The sequence below is a fragment of the Molothrus ater genome, chromosome 7 (assembly GCF_012460135.2).
Source record: "Molothrus ater isolate BHLD 08-10-18 breed brown headed cowbird chromosome 7, BPBGC_Mater_1.1, whole genome shotgun sequence".
Classification (NCBI taxonomy): domain Eukaryota; kingdom Metazoa; phylum Chordata; class Aves; order Passeriformes; family Icteridae; genus Molothrus; species Molothrus ater.
Genome location: NC_050484.2, coordinates 22,281,621 through 22,303,322, shown reverse-complemented (window position 1 = coordinate 22,303,322; position 21,702 = coordinate 22,281,621). Strand labels below are relative to the sequence as shown.

Sequence of the window (21,702 nt, the reverse complement as noted above, 5' to 3'; positions counted from 1 at the left end):
AAATTGCTGCAGAATCGGGCTTGAAATGAGTTGAAATTGCTGAATCCAAGCGGATCTCATATCCCGGGCAGTTGTAATGCTGGCGTCAGCGCTGCGGCTTCCCTCCCGGGGCACCCAGGCGGGGCTGGCTGTGCTGTGCGGGGGGGAGTGGGCTGGTGGGGATGGGGGCTGCCTCAGGGGGGGCCTCTGGCATGGGGAGGGGCTCCAGCAGAGCTGGGATGGCCACAGTGTGGGGCAGGAGCAGAGCAGGAGGCAGGGTGCGTGGGTGTGCCATTGCCCCAGCTCTACCAGTGTCATACCAGTTTGGCTCCGGCTCCTGTGCGATGTCTCCTGTCCAGGAACATCCCTGTGCTCCAGCTGCCTGCACACAGGCAGGAAACAGCATTTCCAGTTTTGGAGGCTGCTTTCCTTTGTGCCACAGCCTTGCTCATGATAATTTGCTCTCTGGGCTTAGGTACCTGGACATGCCCCTCAAGGTTACCCCTGGGCTGGCATCCCCACCAGGTCCAGGTGGGCAGCACTCCGGTGTCCTCCCATTCCTGTCCCCATCCCCATTATGCCCCAATGATGACTGTTCTCAGGGGTGCTTCTACGCTGGGGTGATTGCTCCTGTGTGGTGTGCCCATGCCCAGGGCCTGCCCGTCAGCTGCATGTCCCAGTGGGGATGTGGGAGCAGGGCAGGATGCCCCTGCAGGTATGTGGGAACAGGGCTGGCTGTCCCAGTGGGGATGTGGGAACAGGGCTGGCTGTCCCAGTGGGGATGTGGGAACAGGGCTGGGTGGCCCAGGCACACAGCAGCAGGACCCGCTGGCACCACGCATGTTGCAGCTCGTTCCCCTTGCATGAAAACATTTGGCTGGAAGCTTAGTGCGGCCTCTTGTCTCCTCAGAGCAATCAGGATTTGTCACTGCCTGCAATGTTTAACGTCGTCTTCCAGAGGCTAAATACCGTGGGGAGCCGTGTAAGCCATGGAAATACCTGCATGAGCTGGGATCAGCCCGAGGCTGGCACAATGGGCTGGCAGCACTGGGGATGGGGGACTGGGAATGCCTGATGTTGGTCCTCGCCCCCAGTGCTCACGGGTGGGCTGGCATGAGCCAGGATGAGGATGCTGGCGGTCAGCATCTTGCTCCCAAAAGGCTCCCTGCAGCAGGGGGGCTGGGAGGCAAGTCTTGGGAGCGTGGGGGGCACTTGGGGGACCCTAGAACTGTGTGGGTTGGGGAAGAAGATGCTGGGGTCCCCAGCAGTATCTGACTGGGATCTGCCTGCCGAGGCGCAGGCAGCTATTTCTGTCAAGGTCAGTGTGTCTCCATGGGAGAGAAAGGAAAATGAGGAATCATGTCAAGAAATTACCTCCCTAATGGGGTCTCCCCTGCATGAGAGCATGGCGTGGGGATACCGGTATGCACTGGCTGTGCAAGGAGACAGGCATGTAACACGGGAATGCTGCATCTCTGGCCCTAAGACTGTAACATGCTTGGGTGCCCAGCAGGCAGAGCCAGGTGCCCAAGGGCCCATATCTCAGTTGCTATCCTTGGCTGGACATGTGTGCTTCAGTCCTGCAAGGTATTTTTCTGGGTCAGCTGCGGGAAGAAAATCCTGTTCCTGGTACAGGCAGGCTCTCCTCTGCTCTTCTTCCTCCTCCTCCTCCTCCTCCTCCTCACGCGCTCCCTGTTATCTAATTGGATTTGTCATGCTGGAAAGGCAAAGCCCTTCAGGACTGCACTGTGCTCTCACCAGTGTGATTTCACAGCTGGCCTTGGCACCCCAGTAGCCGACAAGTGAGTAACTCAGCTGGACACCATGGGCACCCCTGCTCCCCACCCTCCCCGACAGCCATGCCCACCTGCCTGGAACACGGCCACCACCACAGCTGGACCTGGGCCTCCAATCCTGCCCAACACTGGTCCCTGTCCCTAAGATCTGTCCCCATATGCCCCAGCCTCTGCATCCCATCCCCATCCCTCACCCCCTCCAGGGTGATTGCCATGCCGCCCGGAGATGTCTGAACTGACACGAGATGGAAGCGTTCACAGAAATGACATTTTCTCCAGCCTGGGGAGCTTATCCTCCGTTTAAAGAAAACTAATATAGAAGCTGCCCTGTTGTGCCGTGGCTGATGGTATCAGGCTGGCAGCCGCCGGCGCTCAAAGCCGCGATAAATCTCAAAGAGCCGAGCTGGCTGCAGCCGCCCCACAGAGAAGGGCTGAGCCGTGTCCTGGCGCTGCTGCGGGGATACAGCGCTGAGGGGACAGCTCAGGGCGGGTACCGTGGAGTGACCCACAGGGTCCCGAGCATGCAGGGAGCGGGGAGTCCGCGGCGGGGATGGTCCCAGCGCTGGACTGGCCGGTGGCGGGGCTGCAGCAGAAGCCGGAGAGCTAAGCAGCCGCCCGGCGAGGCTCAGGAGCTGCCTTGGGGCTGGGCCGGGCCGGGCCCGGGGGTGGCGGGGGCGCGGGGCAGCGGAGCGCGGGGCGCTGCTGCCCCCTGCCGGGCAGCGCCCGCCGAGCACCCGGCGCCGCGGGCGTGGCCTGTGCGGGACGGGACGGCGGGCGCGGCCTGCGAGGGACGGGACGGCGGGCACCGCCTGTGTAGGGACAGCGGGCGCGGCCTGTGGAGGGACGGCGGGCACCGCCTGTGTAGGGACAGCGGGCGGGGCCTGTGGAGGGACGGCGGGCACCGCCTGTGGAGGGAAGGCGGGCACCGCCTGTGGAGGGACGGCGGGCACGGCCTGCGAGGGACGGCGGGCACCGCCTGTGGAGGGACGGCGGGCACTGGCCTGTGGAGGGACGGCCTGCATGGCCCTGCCGCCCTTGGGTGCTGCCCGCTGCCTCTGCTTGTCCCCCTCGGGGCCTGTCCTGCTTCTGACCAGCCTGAAGTCCTCCAGCACCTGTAACCAAGCTGCCAGATGGGATCCTGGCCGTGTCCCCATCATGGCTATAGTTACGTGTTGCTCAGGCATCAAGGCCTGTGGCAGGGATGGTGCTGGGGAGTCACTGCTGAGGTCATCAGGAGTTCCCTTTGTTCCAATCTCTTCTGCCACCACTGGCCTTTTCCTGCCCTGATGCTGCCCTTCACTGGGCCCAGTAGCCCTGACTTGTCCTGGAGCTGTGGAGGATGAGGGACACCCCCTCTCCATGCCGGCCCACGCTGGGTGAGTGCCAAAGGTGGATGCCTGGAAGCAGCAGCAGCAGGAGATGAGAGGCTGAGGAGAGTACAGTGCTGAGCTTTGAAGGCGCCTGACAGGCTGTCGGGGCGCTGCCAGCCACGCTGACAGCTGGGTACAGACACCCACCCCCCGTCCCCGCCACTGCTGCGCTCTGATCACAGCCTCGCCGTCACTTCAAAGCACCCGCCAGATGCAGGTGGGTTGTCATGCAGCCTCCCACCCCATGGTTCCACTCCTCCTGACCCACAGTCTTGCTTCTCCCACCCCACCTGGCCCAGATGCACTGAGGACCCCAGCTCCAGGGACAGGGAGACCAAGGTACAAGGTAGACAAGGTCCCAAGAAGAACTTGCAGCAGGTGATGGCCTCCCAGTGCTGTCACTGTCCTGTCTCTGTGGGGCAGAGTCCCCAGCCCCCAGAGACAACTGGGGACCCTTGAGGTCCAGGCAATATTTTGTGGTGACAGCGAAATGCATGGCAAGGGACAAGGAGGAGGAGCTGAAGCATGACATTCCTAGGCACAGGGTTCACACAGTGTGCCTGAGACAGGTCATTGCTATCCAGACAGAGATGCCCACCGTGCTGGGACGCTGGGGGCTGCCAGTTCAGCTTGCCTGGGGTAAGACAACACACACCCCTGTCCCAGCCCAGCTCGAGAAGGAATTTTCCATTCCCGAATGCAGGTTGGGGAAAGGCGTGTTTGCAGCAACCCCCTCCTCTCCCTCCCCTCACCCATCACTGAAGCAGCTCAGGAAGGCGCCTGCCTTGTTCATCTCCAGGAAGGTGCAGAGCAAAAGCCTCCCAGGAGAGAGAGATCCCTGGAGGGGAGCAGGGACCCTGGGCAGCTTCAGGGGCAGTCTGCAGCCCACTTTCCAGAGGAGCCACCCTGAATGCAGCCATGCCGCTGCCCCTTGCCTGCTGCCAGGACGGGGAAGTTCTGACACGACCCCAGGACAGCAGCGCGCCCCAGCTCGTTGTCGGCATCCTGCGAGCCACCCGGATCCCCGGGCTGCACTACATGTGTACCCGGCCCCAGTCCCGCCTGCGCCGCCTGCTCTGGAGCCTGGCCTTCCTGGCCTCCGCCGGGCTGCTGGCCACCGGCACCGCCGACCGCCTGCACCACCTGCTCTCGCGCCCCGTGCACACCCGCGCACGCCTCGCCTGGGCACCCCAGCTCCGCTTCCCGGCTGTCACCCTCTGCAACCCCAACCGGGCACGCTTCCTGCACCTCACCAAGCCCGACCTCTACTCGGTAGGAGAGTGGCTGGGGCTGGCCCGGGAGAACCACTCGCTGGTGCCCGAGATGCTGGCCGTGCTGGGGGAGGACCAGCGTGCCTGGCTGACACGTCTGGCCAACTACTCGCGCTTTCTGCCACCCCGCCGCTCTGAGCGCACCATGCAGAGCTTCTTTCACCGCCTGGGCCACCAGATCGAGGACATGCTGGTGGAGTGTCGCTTTCAGGGAGAGCGCTGTGGCCCCCAGCACTTCACTCCTGTGAGTTCCCTCCTGGAAGGTGCAGGACAGCTGGGCTGCCCCATGGGTACTGGGAATGATGCTTCACCTCCACTCCAGCAAGGGTGGAGGAGTGGTACAGTCAGGAGTCAGGCTGAGATGAGCCTTTCCAAAGGTCATGAAAGACTGTACCTTCCTTCCATCACCTCTATGGAATCAAAAAGGAGTTTCTGGACCTCATCCTTCTTGCAGAATACTTGACTAGATCCCTGCCTGCTCCCTTACCACTGCTCTCTCCATCCCCAGGTCTACACACGCTATGGTAAGTGCTACACCTTCAATGGGGATCGGAGGAATCCACGTGTGACCCGCCAAGGTGGCATGGGCAACGGGCTGGAGATCATGCTGGACATCCAGCAGGAGGAGTACCTGCCCATCTGGAGAGAGACCAGTAAGTGGGGCTATGGCTCAGGCAGGGCACAGGTGATAGGTGCTAGGATGCAGGGTTGCTGGGCAGGCAGAGCACCTTGTGAGGGGATTATGGATAAAGCAGGGCATCAGAGGGGTGCAGGTGCTGGGTCAGTGCAGGCAGGCATGCAGCACCTCTGTACTCCCACAGATGAGACATCATTTGAAGCTGGCATCCGGGTCCAGATCCACAGCCAGGATGAGCCACCCTATATCCATCAGCTGGGCTTTGGTGTCTCGCCTGGCTTCCAGACCTTTGTGTCCTGCCAGGAGCAGCGGGTAAGGCGGGATGCCCCACAGCCTGGGGAAGTGCCTGCTGGCACTTAGCCCAGCACAGCCCCGTAGCAATGCCCTTCTCACCCCAACAGCTCACCTACCTGCCACAGCCGTGGGGGAACTGCCGGGCCAGCATGCAGGGGGAGCAGCTGCTGCCTGGCTATGACACCTACAGCATCGCTGCCTGCCGCCTCCAGTGTGAGAAGGAGGCTGTGGTGCAGAGCTGCCACTGCCGCATGGTCCATATGCCAGGTGAGGGGTGTGCATGATGGTGTTAGGGGCACCCCACTGCCCCAACAGTCCTGCTGGGGTTGCTCCAACTCCCTGCAGTCTGCACCCAAAGATCACCTCTGCCCCAACACTCTGTACCCAAGGATTCCCTGGGTCCCATCTCTCTCCACCCAGGGACCACCCCATTCTCTCCACATGTTGGGTCAGCCCCCTGTCCTATCCTCCTTACACCACAGGTCAGCACCTTCCCTGTTTGCCTTGTACCTGGGCCACATCTGCCCCAACCAACCTGCACCCAAGGGTCACTCTTCTCCATTTCCTCTGCACTCTGCCCTCGGCACTACGTCCAAGGGAGTGAGTTAAGAGTGGGGGGCAGAATCTGCTGGACTCCCCCCCTCCCAACCACCTGCTTCTCCACAGGCAATGAGTCCATCTGCTCCCCTAATGTGTACATCGAGTGTGCTGACCACACGCTGGGTAGGTGCGGCAGTGGGTGGGCATCTAGGGGCTGGCCGAGCGCCCCAGGGAGGGGCTGGAGATTGTGGCTGTGCCAATGGGTGTCTGCCCCCAGACGCAGCAGTGGAGGACAGCCAGGAGCGCTGCAGCTGCCCCACACCGTGCAACCTGACACGCTATGGCAAGGAGATCTCCATGGTCCGCATCCCCAACAAGGGCTCAGCGCGCTACCTCGCCCGCAAGTACAACAAGAACGAGACCTACATTCGGTGAGTTGCCAGCACTGGGGTATTCCAGGGGGTAGGCAGGGGGCTGGGGACCCGGGGAACTTCCACTCCACTCCTGGCAGCATGCAGAGAGAGGGTCCTGGCATACTTGGTTTCTGCAGCATCCTCTGTGCACGGGTGTTTTCACTAGAGCTTCTTCCCAACTTGTCCAATCTTCCCAGCCCTCCTGCCAGCACCTGCCCACCCCACTGTCTCTCCTGGCCTGGGACATGCCCCATCCATGTCCCCACTGCACCAGCCCAAATATTCACGAGGGCCCTGGGAGCATCTGGGAGCACCTGAGAGCTGGAGGGCTGGGTGACACGGGAGGTTTGAGGGAAGTGGTGCAGGAGGGTCCAGACCAGCCCTTTTTGCTCAGCATAATGGTGTCCCCACAGGGAGAACTTCCTGGTGCTGGACATCTTCTTTGAGGCGCTCAACTACGAAGCCATTGAGCAGAAGAAAGCCTATGACCTTGCTGGGCTTCTCGGTGACTCCCCTCACCTTCCTCTGGGGCCCTAAGGCGTGGAGCTCTGGGTCCCAGCCCTGGGAGGATGAGGGTCTGGTGGGGAAGGAATCACACAGAGCAGCAGCCAGCCACAGGCTGGCTGAAGGGTGGAACACTGCTGACTGTCCCCTATCCCGCATGTCCCCCACACCCTTGGGCCTGCTGACCCTGCCCCCATGGCTGCTCTGTGCCCCACCATCTGGCAGCCTTGGCACTGCCCTGCTGGCCCGCCCCCGGCTTCCAGTGGGCTGCACAGCATCTCCTGGTGACCATCTTCCCCTCCTCCTCCACAGGGGACATCGGGGGGCAGATGGGCCTGTTCATCGGTGCCAGCATCCTCACCATCTTGGAGATCCTGGACTACATCTATGAGGTGTGTTAGCCTTCAGGGATGTGTCTCAGCAGTGGGTACAGAGATAGGCTTCCTGGGGAGGGCATAAAATGTGTGGCCACCCCAGAGGGCTATAGCAGCTCCCAAATTAGGGAACACCCAGAGGAAGGCAGTGGGAGGAGAATGGGTCCCCCTGCATTCCTCAGTGACCTGAGGACAGGGAGGGTGGTGGGCCAAGGTACTGTCCCACTATCCCTGGGTGAGAAGGGGAGCAGGCAGCAATTCTGTGTAGACTGGGGTGTGCGCACACAGAGTGCTACCTGTGTGCAGGTCTAGGTCTGACCCCCCATCTGCACCCAGGTGATCCGAGATAAGATGAGCCGGGTCCTGCGCCGCTCCAAGCCACCTCTGAAGAAGCCCTCAGGCAGCATCGCCACACTGGGATTGGAGGAGATGAAGGACCAGGTACCCCTGCAGGGCTGGGCTGCCTGGAGGCTGTGAGGACAGGGCCTGGCCACTGTCTGTCCCCACTCCACAGGGAGGGGACATCATCCCAAGATCGAGGGTGGCTCTGCATTTAGGTGCCTTCAGGCTGCAGAGTCAGGGCAGTCCCAGGGGGGCAGGGAGCTGGGTGTCCCCTGAGGAGCTCCTGTAGATAGACTGTGATGGGTGCGAGGACTAGGGAGGTGGCAGGATGCATGGAATCTGTGTCCACCCTATTGACTGCCTTCTCCACAGAGCCCCTGTGAGACACTGGGTCGGCACGTGGAGGGCGCCTACAATGCGGGCATCCTGCCCAACCACCACCACCGCCACCACTATCCTCACCAGGGAGTCTTCGAGGACTTCGCCTGCTAGGCAAGATTGGGTTTGGGGGGCAGCCCCCTGTCACCCCCCTCCCCAGCGTTCTCATGGAGAGGGACTGTGGCACTGGGTGCGGTGGGCACAGGCCCCTGCCTCCCCCACCCCACTGCCAGCACCAGCCACACCGTTCGCCCCCAGTGATGCCACTGGAGCTGCCTCAGCACCGGCACTGGAGCAGCCCCCTGGCCCTTTTGCCTGTCCCCTCTGCTTGCCCCAAGCACGTGGGCTCAGCCCAGTTTCAAGCACACAGCGTGGAGGGGGATGGGCATGCCAGGGGGTTTGGGGGAGCAGCAGGTGTGGGCTAGAGAGGCCCTGGTGCTGCAGAGCATGAAGGGGGTAAGCTGAGGTTCCTGTGAGCCCCTCCAAGCCCTCCCTTGCTGACCCCTCCTGGGTGGTGGTCTTTGCCCTGCATGGTTTTCCTTAGGAGAGAGACATGCCTGGAACAGCTTCCTTCTGCCCAGGAACCACCTCCTCCCCTTCCTGCTGCAGGGCAGGGCAGCATTGCAGGGCACCCCTCTGAGCAGCATGGCCCTCGTGGCCAGCCCAGGGACACCCCAACTGCAGCCACACCTGCATGGCACCACCCTGACCCCTGGCACTACCACCACCACTGTGACACGCCCCTAAACATCTGCCCACCCTTGCCCAACCTCATGCAGTCTCTCAGGGCTGCAGCCCCTCCATCACTGTTCCCAGCCAGACCCCTGCACTGTGACTCCCCCTGCCACTCCAGTATTGGCCCCCAGTAATTCCCCGTCATTTCAGCACTGCAAACCTACTGCCTCCCCCGTCTCCTGCCCCAATCTGTTGTGAACCCATCCTCTCCTTGCCCAGCTATTGCCCAGAGTGGCTCATCCCTTGGTGTAGCTGCCCGGCACAGCCCAGGCAGCGTGGCGGGTCCTGCCCTCACTCCCCTGCCTGTCGCTGCTCTTTTGCACCATGCACGTACCCCTTGCCATGCTCCCAGCCCCAGGTGCTGAGCATCCTCTGTGCCTCCCCCAGACTGCACATGGTTAGGAGGGTGCTCTGTGCCCAGCCCTGTCCAGACAGCCACAGTCCAGCCCACTGGCCGGAGCCTTGGCCAAAACTGGCACCCACAGTCCTCCTGCCTGCCCTGAGATGGTAGGACGCACAGCAGGACGCACGGCAGGACCCACAGCACTTCCCCTGTCCTGTTCTACATTGCCTCCACCCCCTCCACTGTAGCAGCAGACACCAGCGCAGGGCAAATTGCCCCAAAATATCTCAGGAGGGGGGGCGAGCTGGCAAAGCCCCCCTCAACACACACACTTGGCAGAGGGGGACCCCAGGGCAGGAATTTGGGACCTCTGGGGAAGGCTGGGGCTGAGCCAGGCAGCCTCTGGCCCTGCTGGTTTGGTCCCCATCCTTGGTGCCCACAGATGGATCACGGCCATGTTGTGCCATGCCCAAAGCCATAGATGCAGGAGGAGCCATCATCCCTGCAGTCCTCAAGGCCCCACACATGGGAGGTGCAGGACAGGAACCAGGGCACCAGCAGCCCTGGCTCTGGGTCTGCATGGTCCAACAGCTCCCCTGAAGTATGCACCCACATGTAAGCATGTTCCCGTGGGTGCAAGCACCCAGCTGCGTGGTGTTCCACGTTCCCCTGTGTGGGGGATATACAGTGAGCCTCCCAGCAGGTGAGCCACACTGATGCTCCCCAGGGAGCCCTCCAGAGCACCCTGTGCCAGCTCCCCATGGGGTTCCCATGCGCCAACCTGCAAGCAGTAGGGTTCCCACAGGGGTGCCACATGTTATCCCAGGAATGTGCCACGGCCATGCCAGCCAGCCTTACACCAAGGTCTCCTGCAACAAGGAGGGGGTGCAGGATGTGTCCCCTTCTTGCCAGTGGGAGCAGCAGGCCCTGAGCAGGGTGGGCACGGACACCATGGTGGGAAGGCCAGCACAAACTGCCCTCGTGCTGGTGAACGTGAGATGTGCGTCACTGTTTTATAAATGTACAAATGCTCCCTAATAAAGAGGCACAAGTAGGTCCAGAGATGCCTGTGAGGGCTGATGGGGCAGAGAGATGGGTGAGACACCATCCTAGAGGAGAGGTGGCGGTGGGACCCAGGGAACACTTCACAATCTTGTGCTCATGTACAAGGGGTGCAAGGTGAAACTGAAACAGGGGAGACAGAGGATGGGTGGAGGGGAAGGGGGGGCCCTGCTGGGGCTTTCCCTGGCAGAAATGCTCTTCCAGTTCCTGCCTTCTCCAAAACTTTATCCATCTGCCCCAGCTACACTGCAGCACAAAGGGGACACAGGAGGAAACAGAAGCTGACCTCTTGGAGAAGGCTGCCAGCACCAGACACCACAGGTTTCCTTCTAAAGCAGTGAGGGCTGAAAAATCCTGAGTTAACTGGGTGCAGCTGGGATACAGGGCCACATCCCACAGATCACGCCATGCCCTGTGAAAAAAGCATTGAGCTTGGGTGCTAAAGGGAAAAGCAGGGAAATAGCTACATGTTCCATATCTTGTTATCATCAAGTAAGAAGATTGGATCCCTTTAGGATGAGACTGTCCCTGCCACCAGACTCTGACCCATCTGCCCCTCTACAATGCCCTGTCATTTCACCTGCACCAAGACAGTAACTGGGAGCTGATGGTGCTTCCTGTTCTACTGTGAAGACGTGTCACAGGAGCTGAGTAAGGAGAGCAGGATTGTGTGGTGGGCCCACAAGGTCGTTCCTCATTATGTCCTCCAGCTCCTCCAGCACCATACACAGGAGTGAAGCGTGGCAGAAGGAAAGGCTGAACTTCATGCATGGCCCATCCCAGCTTCTATGCCAACAAAGCAGCCTCAGGACCATTCCCAGGAGCCCTGTAGTGATGATCTAACAAAGATTTGACATGTATTTTTCTCTATTGCTCTCACCACCTTTATTCTTTAATTTGACAACTTCCAGGTGCTATCTGGAAGTGACAGCTCCTGTCACTTCCACTTCTCCAAACAGGACAGGCAGACGACATGAACCGAGCACCACTCCCTGCCTACGATATGCCTCATGTCCCAGCACAGATGGCACTGGGCTGAGGAGGGCCAGTGGGACAACCCAGGTTTAGCACCCCAGGGTCAACCACAAACCCCAGTGCTTTGGCTCCTGGGTGCCCCCTCCCATGCTGTGCCTGTTCAAGGGCCAGCAGGGACTTAGTCCTGCCCAGAGATGGAGATGCTGCCACCTGGGGCTCACCCAGCACAGCACCGCTTGAAACACCTGTAATGAACCACATGAAATAGCTGGGGCATAATTAGAAGGAGATCCACTACAGTGAAACAGGCCCTTAATTTTAATGAGCACAGTGCTCTGGACAAATGCCAAGTACCTGATCACAGCAGGACCGGCTGTACTGGCGACAGCTTCTGTCACCACAGAGGTGACAACCCCAGAAGACACAGCAGGAGTGGCAGTAGGGAGTAGGCACCAGGATGGAGCAGGCAGCAAGGATCTCTTCTGTCTATGAGGCAGGCATCTCCTCTGGGCACTTTCCAACATGCCTCTGCTGCCACGAACAGTAATTACATCTGTTCTCATAGAAAAGCTGCATTTCAATGAAAGAAAAACCCTCCAGCTTGGGAGCAAAGGGTTTGAAAGTAAGCCCTGAAATGCAATGGGACATGTAGCCTCACTGCTGTCACCTCCTCCCCAAGCATGGAGATGCTGATGGTGACAGGCAGCACCTGGAGAAAGGAGTGACTCTCAGCATGTCTGTATGGCATGCAAATGCCAAGCTCACTGCTTTGCTCTTTGATCAGTTGCCCATGACCCCCTTGCTGGAAAAATGGATTGGTGGTGCCAAGCAGTCAGGCCAGGCAAGGGACACACAGCATCCACTTTCCAGTACTCAGTTCCTGACAGTAGGCAAGGAGGCAGCTGGAAAAACCAAGGAAGCAATTAAAATAAAAATCCAAGCAAGCTGCCTGCCTCTTCCCCCAGTGCCAGAGCTTCAGGGTCTTGCATTCTGCCAGTGCTGGGGTGGTGTGTCCCCAGAGGGGACATCCCTGGGCATAGCCAGATATGCCAACACCCCATGGAAGGAAACCCCTGCAGGAAGGCACACGCTGACAGCAGCTGTGCCTGCACCTACAGCTTTCCCTCTTCATTGAAATGCTCTGATTTCCCTGAGCTTGGCCAGAAAACCCCCTAACCAAAGCCCCACACACCCTTCAGAGGGGCTAAGCAGTATGTTGGACATCCAAGGCATTGGATGCAGGCACAGCTTGGTACCTCCCTGTCTGCTCCTCCTCAAGCAGACCAGCTTCTTCTGCCTTCACTTAAAGACAGGAGGAAATGTTTGCTGGAATTGGATCTTGGCCTGTGGTCAGTAGAGCTGCTCCTGTGTGACAGGCACCCCTGGCCCCTTCCCAAAAAAAGCACAGGGAAGAAAGGGCATTGCATTTCCCCTTGCCTTCCAGCCCTTTAGGGGCATGGCTGCAATTCCCATATCCTCCCAAAGGTCAGCCATCAAACTGATTAATACTGCTGGGCCTGAAGTAGCTTTGCCACAGAGTTGAGCACAGCCTGAAATGACCCAAGCAAGGCTAGAGAAGTAGGTTTTGCCTTCCCTGCTCACAGGCTCACTGTTGTGTTTGCATACACAGGAAAACAAACCACGGGGGGAGGGAGAACAGCAGTAACTTGGGTTTTCCCCAGTTTGAGTCTCTTTCCTCGCTACAGTGCAAAAATGAGAGGAGGCAGGAGAGAAGTCAGGTGCCCACCCAGGCCCAGTGTATTCAGACATGCCCTTGTGCTTCAGAGCGCTCCGAACCACCTCTTCACTCTCTCTTCTGAAAAAGTTCCCAAGAGAACATTGCTCTGTCTCTGTTGATTGCTGTGGTGAGCCAGTAACTCTTAGAAAATTTCTGCAAGGGAAGCAGAAGTCTACAGTGCAGGAGACAAGTCTTCTCCTGCCTCATTTGTAAAACTGACCTTTCACTGCCCTGCCTCTGCAACTGGATAAGTGCAAAAATCCACACATTGTATGAAAGTACAGGTCAAGCCCGAAGAGGGATCACAGAATGTCTCTGTTTTCTCATCTGCCCACATCAGCTGTTCCTTCTGCCCCTTTCAAAGGTGTCACTGTCCCAGTCTGGCCCCTTGCCTGCACCTGCTAGCCTGATGAGGGCAGGAGAGGGGCAGTGCACCTGTGCCCACGCCCCTGTTGCCACAGGTCTCTGCCACATCCCAGTGAGCACAGCCAGTACTCACTTCACAGCCAGCGCTCACCTTGCTTGCGTCACCAACCCCCTTCCCAAAGTTTTGCACATCCTTCTTTGTGGTTTAATCATGTTTTGATGCTGCAGATAGCCTGGCAAACACTAAAACAGCTTCAGACCCTGCGAGCTCCCTTGAAAAGGGAGCAGTAACTGTGCTGGGAGTGCCACAAGCAGTCATTTGCTCATACATATGCCAGAGCAGGGAGCCTCTGCTGGTATTGATAGTGCAGAGTGTTAAGTATGCAAATACCTCTAACTCGTCTGGGCGAACAGCAGTGAGGCAACAGCAACTTTATCTTGACAGTCTCATAATAATTAAATGACAATTCTGGGTTTCTTTTCACAGCCAACTTGATTTGAAGCTGCTTTATTACCATTTGGATACTCTTCTAATGCCTAATCACATCTTACTACTTGGTCCACTTTTCAAAGGATAAATGTATCTGTAACACACCTGCATCTGCCTCACTCCCTCTGCCCCAGATTTCCACTTGAAGGGAATTAAGGATGTGCTCAGGGAAGATCAAAAATAGAAATACTCAGAACAAGCGAACAGTTACTGCCTGAAATATAATAAAATTATATTTAAACATATACACTCCTACACCATGGATACAGAGACTGGAGCAGGAAGAGATGAATGAGGTATCCTTGGAAAAGGCATACCACACAGCCCAGGGGCCTCCATGAGTTTTGCTGAGCACTAGCAGCCTTGATAAGTAATAGTGAGTAGGTTCAGTTAATTTTCTTGAGGGTGTCTCTGATACGTGTATTTCATGAAGCAGTAAAACATGATGAGTAAAGGCCTGGTGGGAAGGGCACATGGAGTTATGAAAATCATGCCTGAAGCAGGAAGCACAGGCAGGGGACACAGTCCCCACACCTCATAATGTAAATAGGAGTGTTAGGTGATGAAACAGTCCAGGACAGGACCACAGTGCTCTACCCAACTAAGAACTGGAAAACACAAGTGCTGAGAAGCCCTGAGATGTAAAACAGCTCCAAAAAGAGTGAGAGCAATGCAGAGAGCAGATCCAGCACCAGTGATCCAACGCAGTGCTCAGATCAAGTTTTTAGCCTGGGAGCTCCCTTCAGAGCTGATCCCAGATCCTGGAGAGCAGAGTTCACCTCACTTGAGCAGCCAGCTCAGTCTGCTCTGACATGGACCAGGAGTCCCCCATGACTCACATACAGACCACAAAGGCTGTTACAGACATAGCAGATGTGGGAGGACACACAGCTCCACCAGCCCTTTACTAGTGCTTTTCCACCCACAGACAGGGCTGAGGAGGACTGGTCAGTGGGACCACAAGTTTACAGCAACAGGAAAGACAGGGCAGTCTGCACTGGACTTCCCACATCAAGGGGCTCAGCATCCTGCCACACAACCAGTGATGGCAACAGGCAGCTACAGCAGGACAGCCCCAGCTGACCGTGAGCATCAGAGGAAGTGCAGGACTCCTGCTGCAAGCTGCAGGGGTTCAAGCAGGTATTTCCAAGTGTCTGCTTGGCACATCTGCCAGCCTGTCCATAAGGCAATGGGCTCCCACAGCCTCCTTAAGAAGCAGGCATCTCCCTGCTCAGGTAAAGGATGTTGCAGGTGCTCGGGGAAAGAAGCATCTCTGTAAGGAATCTGTCCAGCCAGCTGCAGACAGAACTTATACAAGCAGCCAGCACCTACCACCACAAAGACCCCCAGCAGAACACCCATAGTTGCCTCATGAGAGAATTAGCCAGACCCACAAGGTACATCTCTCTCCATTTTATTAGTGTAAATGCACCCCATCCCCCCTCCTTTCCCCCCTATTAAATACAAACCAGGAGCAGTGAGCGGCTCCTCAGTCGCTTTCTCCTTAGGAGATGCACAGCCAAACCCTCTGCCATGCCCATCAGTGTCAGGCACAATGTCCCTCGACCCTGAGGGCAGCCCCACAGCGGGGAGGGATCCCACCTCTGTCAGGAGGCTCTCGTCTGAGGGCTGTGACCTCCGACGTCCTATCAATACTGCAAAGGCCAAAGCGGCCTGGGTCATGGTTCCCATGGGGAGCAGCTCACGGTACATGAAATCAGCAGGATCCCCTCTGGCACCCCCTACACCCAACGGCCTCAGGGGCCCAAGTTCCTCACACCCCAACCAGCCAGGAGCACTCCAGCTCATTGCCAAGTGTCAAACCCCAAAACCAACATCCTTATTGCTCTTTTGGGATGGGATGTGCCCCATTCCACTGTCCAAGCTTGTGGCGGGCACAGGGACATGATCCTCCCTGTACAACCAGGCCAATGCTCCAAAGGAGCAAGGAGCACATTCCCGTCCTAGGACACTGGGAGAACTATGAGGGATCACTCCAGGCCCTGTGGCAGTTACAGCCCTGCAGAAGGGGGACTTTGGGCTCTACATTCCCCCAGTTAAGGGGGAACAGCAAGAGACACAGTAGCCCATCTCCCCAGTGCTCAGCAGCAGGGCCAGGACAGATGAATGGGGCCAGCAGCCACCAGCTCTGAGTGAGGAGCCAGGTGTTCCAGCTTGCAGCTCAGTGACTCTGACCCCATCTTGCCCGGGGTCTGTACAGCCATGGCTGCTTGAGAAAGACCCAGGCACCCTGGGCTGGCAGACCCCGGCCTGGGGAGCCCCAGTGGGGCAAGTTACGAGCTTGGACACCAGCAGCCGCTGCAGCCGCTGCAGAAGGAAGACAGATTAGGGCAGAAGAAGAAATAGAGTGGGCAGGCAGGCATAACATGGCAGGGCCAGCCCCTCCACCATCCAGGGTTCAGGTGCTGTTCCCCTGCTCCTGCTCAAAAAGGACCATGGCCAGCTGGGAGCGAGAGCCTACGCCCTCCAGGCTGCTTTGCACACAGCGGTGGTAGATGTCCTCACTGAGCCGGGGGTTGCAGGCCTGGTGCCGGTAGCGCTGCAGCAGGGCAGGCTCCACAGCCCGGAAGACATGGAGGTTGGAGTACTTGATGAACATATCGTAGATGTCTAGGGTCTCCAGGATGTCCTCATTCTCCTGCACGTCCCCCGCCATGCGGGTGCGTGCTGCCATGTAGTCAGCGTTGTAGAAGCAGGCTTCGTGGAAGACGTCACGGTCAAAGCGCCCCATGTCCCTCAGCAGGTCCAGTGTGGTGGGTGGCACCTGGTTGTGGTAAGCAATGGCTGGGTTGTAGCCCTGGAAGTGGATGGGGAAGAAAACCTGCCAGTTGTTTATGGTGTTCATCCGGCAGCGGTTAAGGAAGTCAATGGTGACCTCTGTCCCCACACCAGCCACAAAGAAAAGTGTGTCCACAGGATGCTTCTTGGAGATAATGTCCATGACCTTGATTTGGGAGGGGGCGTCTGTCTTAACACTGATCCAGGGGATCTTTACTTCTGCATACTTGCGCTCATACTCAGTGATCTGGGACTTCACAGAGGCAAAAATGTCATTCTGGGTGACTCGCTGGGCCTCAAAGGGGTCATAGATGAAGAGGAAGGTGAGCACTGCATTCTCACTGCTCTCAAAAGCGGCTGCCGCATAAGCCTCCAGAAAGCGGGCAGCGTAGTCCCGGTCATGGGCTGTCAGCGGCAGGATGACATTGATGCGACTGGCCTCTGTCACATAGGGCATGGGGATGATCTCCACCTCGCTGAGGGGCCGCACCAGGTGCACTCGCTTAGTGATGGAGCGGCTATGTCCCTTCTGGGTGACCACCTCCACCTGAAGGTCCAGCGTGTACTCCATGCCACGTGTGGGGTCGAAGCGCCGGTAGCCGTTCACCAGTTGCTGCTTGCGGACGTGGAGCACCGGCTGGTACTTGCGGTTCAGCTCCTCCATGGCCGTGGCCACCACATCGGCCACGTCTGCCAGATCCGCACCATGCAGCTCACACTTGGGGGAGCCATCCACACAGGCATAGACCTGCTCCTCTGTGAAGTAGTCCCAGCGCAGCACCTCAAAGCGAGTTTTGGGCTGGAATGGGGGCGGGATGCCAATGGGCCATGTGGCGATGTGGTCCCCATCCACAGACAGGCTGCTGGCGTTCTGGATCTCCATCTGCAAGATGAGAGACAGACAAGTGAGAGCCAAGGCAGGCACAAGCAGGTCTTCCAGCTCTGGCAGCACTCAAGCTGATTTCTGATACACAGAGATTAGCCAGAGCTAGCTCAAAAAGCAGTGCCAGAACAAGTGTGCCCTCAATCGGACTCCTGTCCAGCACCTCAGATTTTCTCCCCCACCCTACCCAGCCTTTGTCAGGTAGTGCCCCTGCACTCTGCACCCTTCTGTCCTCATCACCCTGAACCACCACTGCATCTCCAGGACCCATCTAGGTCCAAAGCTGCTTTCCAGACAGCAACACTGCCTCTGTAGCCACATGAGCTCAGCTGATCCTGTCTAACAGCAGGATCAGGTGAGAAACCCACAGAGAAACTAGAAAGCCCACAGGGATGACAAACAGAACCAAGACCCTCCCAGCCAAGCCAGGTCTCACCTGGAGCTGCTGGATCTCCTGATAGGTTCTCTCAAGCTCCACCTGTGCAAAGTACTTGTGCAGCCGGTACATCTGGAGGGGATCCAGCACAGGGTGGACAGTGAAGGCGCTCTGGAAGCGGAGGTCGGTCTCCCGTTCAGGGTCTGCGTTCTTCCCCAGCTCAAAATAGTGGTAATGCAGACCCTGCGCCAGCCAGGAAAGATAGGTCACAGCCAGCCCCAACCTGTACTCCCACACCACCAGATGCCAGCACAGCAAACTCAAAGGATGTCAGGGTGCAACAGCTAGTCCTCCCAGGATTGAGAGAGCCCACAGGGAGGAGGGAAAACACTGGGAATAGATCCAGACATCTCTGCTTCAGGACCTACCTCGTGTTCCTCAACACAGTTGACACCTGTGTAGTCAATGATGCAACGGCCCAGCCACTCATCAGGCCGGGCACTGAGGATGTCATTGCGGCAGCTCTCCAGGTGCTGCTGCAGGAGCAGGAGGAGGCTGCGGGACAGCAAGTAGCCAAACCCTCCATAGCAATAACGTCCCTCAGTGTCCCCACCAATGAACTCCTCAGGACGACCCAGGTAGAGGTGGGTGTCAATGCTGAGGTGGGCAACCAGGCGGCTGATGCGGTGTGCCTCTGTGTAGGTATCGTCCTGCACCAGGAAGAACCAGTCGAAATCGTTCACGTAGTGGTCCAGAAGGTATCTGACGGTCTGGTACATGTTCCAGATGGGCCGCTCGTCACTGTGTGTCACCACCGTCATGCCATGGGGCACCTTGCGGCCCCGTGTGCCGGTGAAGTACACCAGGCGCTCCAGGCGGTGGGCCAGCGTGCGGTTGACAGCCACCCCCAGAGTGTTCAGCGTGCTCTTGGAGGTCAGCACACCCACAAAGAGCCGCTGGCGCATCCCCAGCTCGGTGCTAATGTACCGGGTCCTGCAAGAAGAAGACAATGTAAGGCCCCTAGGGCACTGCAACCCATCCCAGCCTGCACCTCCCTGCTGTAACCAATGGTATCGACCTTGGTTCCTCTGCAGGAACTGCTCCCAGGCTTCAGACACAAACAAAAGACATCACCCCAGTATCACCAGCTGCCACTACACCTGTCTCAGAGGCACTGCAGAGCACTTTGCTGAGGTCCCCGTCAACATGACATCAAAGGGGACCCTACCTTCCCATAAGCTGGCCAGTCCAGCTCAAAACAGATGCTCTCAAAAGGCTGAGCACAGCTAAAAGCAGGAAACAGGGCTGTACAATCCAGCTGTAGCAGGGACATGACCCACCAGACACCCCAACCATGAGGCTAGCCCCAGACAGGTCTGAACTGCGAAGCACCTTCCTGCCACCCCTGCCAGTCATACTACTCTAAAGCAGGCAGGCAGGAGAGCCCGTGCTGCCCTCCCTGGGGAAGCCAGCCCCCACACAGGTTGCTGAAGCCAGCAAGGGGGCTGGTTGTGTCCCCCCGCCCAGCATGGCCCCCAGTTGTCGTGCTCACAATGACTTTCAGGTTTAATTCTCCCAGTCTGGCGCAGTAGCAGGAAGCGACCCCCCCCAGCACGTCCCCCCACCGCCGCCTGGTACACAGTGGCCTCATTCAGCCCCCTTCATCCGCCCACCACCTCGCCAGGACAAGGAGGCCCTTTCACTGCCTACTCCCTGTCATCCAGGGGACGCTGGGATGGGGCTGCAGCCGACTCCGGAGCGGGCTGGCGTTTGTAGCACTGGGTGGGGACGTGCCACCACGGCAGGGGTCCCTGCTCAGACAGGAGGGGACGGTCGCAGGGTGCCCGGCAGCACGTGCTGCAGCAGGCAACCTTCGCACAGCGGGCACCGGCATGGGCAGGACGCTCTTCGCTGCGGGCTGGGGTTAAGGGGAGTCGGGCACAGGGGAGGAAAGGAATCAGCTGGGAAAGGCACTCTCAGTGAGAAAAACCCGTCTAGGTGGCTGAAAGGAGGGCACAGCATACCGCTAAGCCTTCTGTAAAGCCTCCCTTTGAAGCCCCCCAGCCCCGCCAAGGCAGGTACCGGAAGCTCGCCCGCAGCTACCCCCAGATAAACCCCGGTGAGCGGCGGCCCAAGTCCCCCAGCCCGGCCCGGCCCGGCCCGGCCCCCCCGCACCTGACGGCCTTCTTGGCGGCCCTGCCGGGGCTGGGCGGCCGGTAGGGCACGACGCGGGGCTCCCAGTTGTCAGCGCCCAGCGCGGCGGGCACGGCGTTGGGCCTGCGCGCCGCGTTGCCGTTGGCGGGGCCGGGGGGCGGCGCGGGGCCGCCGTCGAGGTGCGGGCGGGTGGCGGGGCGCGGCGGCGGCCCGCAGGGCTCCTCCACCCAAGTGACGCTGAGCAGGCTGAGGGTGAAGCCCAGCGAGACGCCGATGGCGACGGGCCCGGCGGGCCGCAGCACCGACAACACCAGCGACAGCCGCATGGCCGGGACGGGACCGCGACCGGGGCCGGCAGCCGCTGCCGCTGGCGGCGCCGCCGTCCGACGTGTCACCCGCGGGCCCCGCCCTGCCGCGCGTCACCCGCCCTGACCAATGGCCCGCGCTGCGACCGACGCGTCACGGGGCGGGGCGGCCAATCGGGGGAGGGGGCAAGCGTGGGGGCGGGGTCAGGTTGCCGGGAGACCGCGGGGCAGCGGCCGAGCCGAGGACGGCGCGCCGGGCTGTTCCGTGCCCGGCACCCCGCACCCCGCACCCCGCATCCCGTGCCCCGCACCCGGCACCCTGCACCCCGTACCCGGCACCCCGCACCCCGTACCCCGCACCTCTCGGGGCTGTTCCGTGCCCCGCACCCCGCAGCGGCGCCGGCTGGGCCGCCGGGAGCGCCCCCGGCTCTGCGGGCCAGCAGGGCAGCGCCTCAGGCCTCGGCTGCCGGCTCATAGAGCGGAAAGCGCATCTGCCGGGGACCGGCACCTGAGAGGGCTTTAGGGAGCATTTACCCGGCCTTTTGTGCCCGGGACACGAGGACCTCCGCGGGGCCGTGTGTCCCCTCCCCGGGACAGCCCAAACCACGGCGCTGGTGAATTCATAGTGGAATGTTAAATTCATGGTGGGCTTGAACCGCCAAGTTCCCCAAACCGCTGCCCGAGGGTCGTCCCTCGGTGTGGCTGGTGGCTGAGTCGTCGGGAGGACTAGCGGGGGCTGAGTGTTTCAGGTCAGAGCAGCACAGTGCGGGCTGCGGGCTGCAGGAGGCAGCTGGGCATGCCGCCTGCCTTTGGAGCAGGCATAGCAGCAGAGAAACGGCGGCTGGAAGACCTTTAGATGCACAGAACCAAACCATCCCGGGCAGTTAGAGAGCAGGCAGACACCAGGAGATCCCAGCAGCAGGGGCCTTTATCATGTGCTTCAAATGGGAGCAAAGGGAGCTCCTCCAAGTGGGGTCAGGTCACCATCCCACTCTGAGCTGTCTTGCAGCATAGATGCACCATTGCACAGGCCGCCAGAAAGAGCCCCTGGGCCAGACAGAGCTGAAAGAACCGTATCAGGACTGAGTTTGCTGCACAAACGGAGCTTCCAGCACAGGAATGATCCAACCCAGAAGCTGCAAGGCAAGCAGCCCTACATGGCTGCTCAGTGCCAGGCATTGCTGAATAAGGACAAGAAGGAGGACCTGGCCTTTCCGCCCGTTCCCAGCCCATGGCTTCACTTCCACAGCCTTGCAGCCGTTGGGACTCTCAAGTGCCCCTGGATTTACTCTGGGTGGGCAGATCATTCCAGCCTCCCATGAAACACAGCCCACTTGCCGTGGGGAGCAGCCAGAGCACTGCAGGGCACTGAGGGCATGTGGGGGCCCACTCAGCTCCAGGATCTCTTTCATTTTCTGAAACAAAGCAGCCTGTTTTCATCGGAAAGCAGTTGGCAGCATCCCACCTCCCTGAGATACTACACCATCATCCAAGCCCGGCTGCTTTTCATAGGCCTTTTTACTCTTGAATAGACCAAGACAAGCAATAGGCAAAAGCAGTCACGTGGATGGCAGTTTA

At 59.3% G+C, this 21,702-nt stretch overlaps 2 protein-coding genes across 3 annotated transcripts in view; one reads left to right on the top strand and one right to left on the bottom strand.

Annotated features, from left to right (window-relative positions):
- ASIC4 (acid sensing ion channel subunit family member 4) overlaps nt 1–10,036 on the top strand; it is a 28,983-nt gene extending 18,947 nt beyond the window's left edge. Inside the window, exons 2-10 of one of the 2 annotated variants that reach the window (XM_036387071.2) lie at nt 4,925–5,069; nt 5,238–5,365; nt 5,455–5,614; nt 6,014–6,070; nt 6,165–6,318; nt 6,714–6,805; nt 7,117–7,196; nt 7,515–7,619; nt 7,893–10,036. In XM_036387071.2, the coding sequence (XP_036242964.1) occupies nt 4,925–5,069; nt 5,238–5,365; nt 5,455–5,614; nt 6,014–6,070; nt 6,165–6,318; nt 6,714–6,805; nt 7,117–7,196; nt 7,515–7,619; nt 7,893–8,012 (1,041 nt within the window). In that variant the 3' untranslated portion in view covers nt 8,013–10,036. The remainder of the gene's footprint in view (nt 1–4,924; nt 5,070–5,237; nt 5,366–5,454; nt 5,615–6,013; nt 6,071–6,164; nt 6,319–6,713; nt 6,806–7,116; nt 7,197–7,514; nt 7,620–7,892) is intronic. The other variant, XM_054515476.1, reaches the window with a different exon arrangement.
- A 3,778-nt stretch (nt 10,037–13,814) lies between these two features.
- CHPF (chondroitin polymerizing factor) lies at nt 13,815–20,189 on the bottom strand. Its single transcript, XM_036387010.1, has 4 exons — nt 19,841–20,189; nt 18,094–18,658; nt 17,726–17,908; nt 13,815–17,289 (listed from the first exon to the last, which is right to left on the bottom strand). Exons 1-4 carry the CDS (start codon nt 20,143–20,145, stop codon nt 16,027–16,029), a joined length of 2,316 nt encoding a protein of 771 aa, XP_036242903.1. The 5' UTR covers nt 20,146–20,189; the 3' UTR covers nt 13,815–16,026.
- Between the last annotated feature and the right edge of the window lie 1,513 nt (nt 20,190–21,702).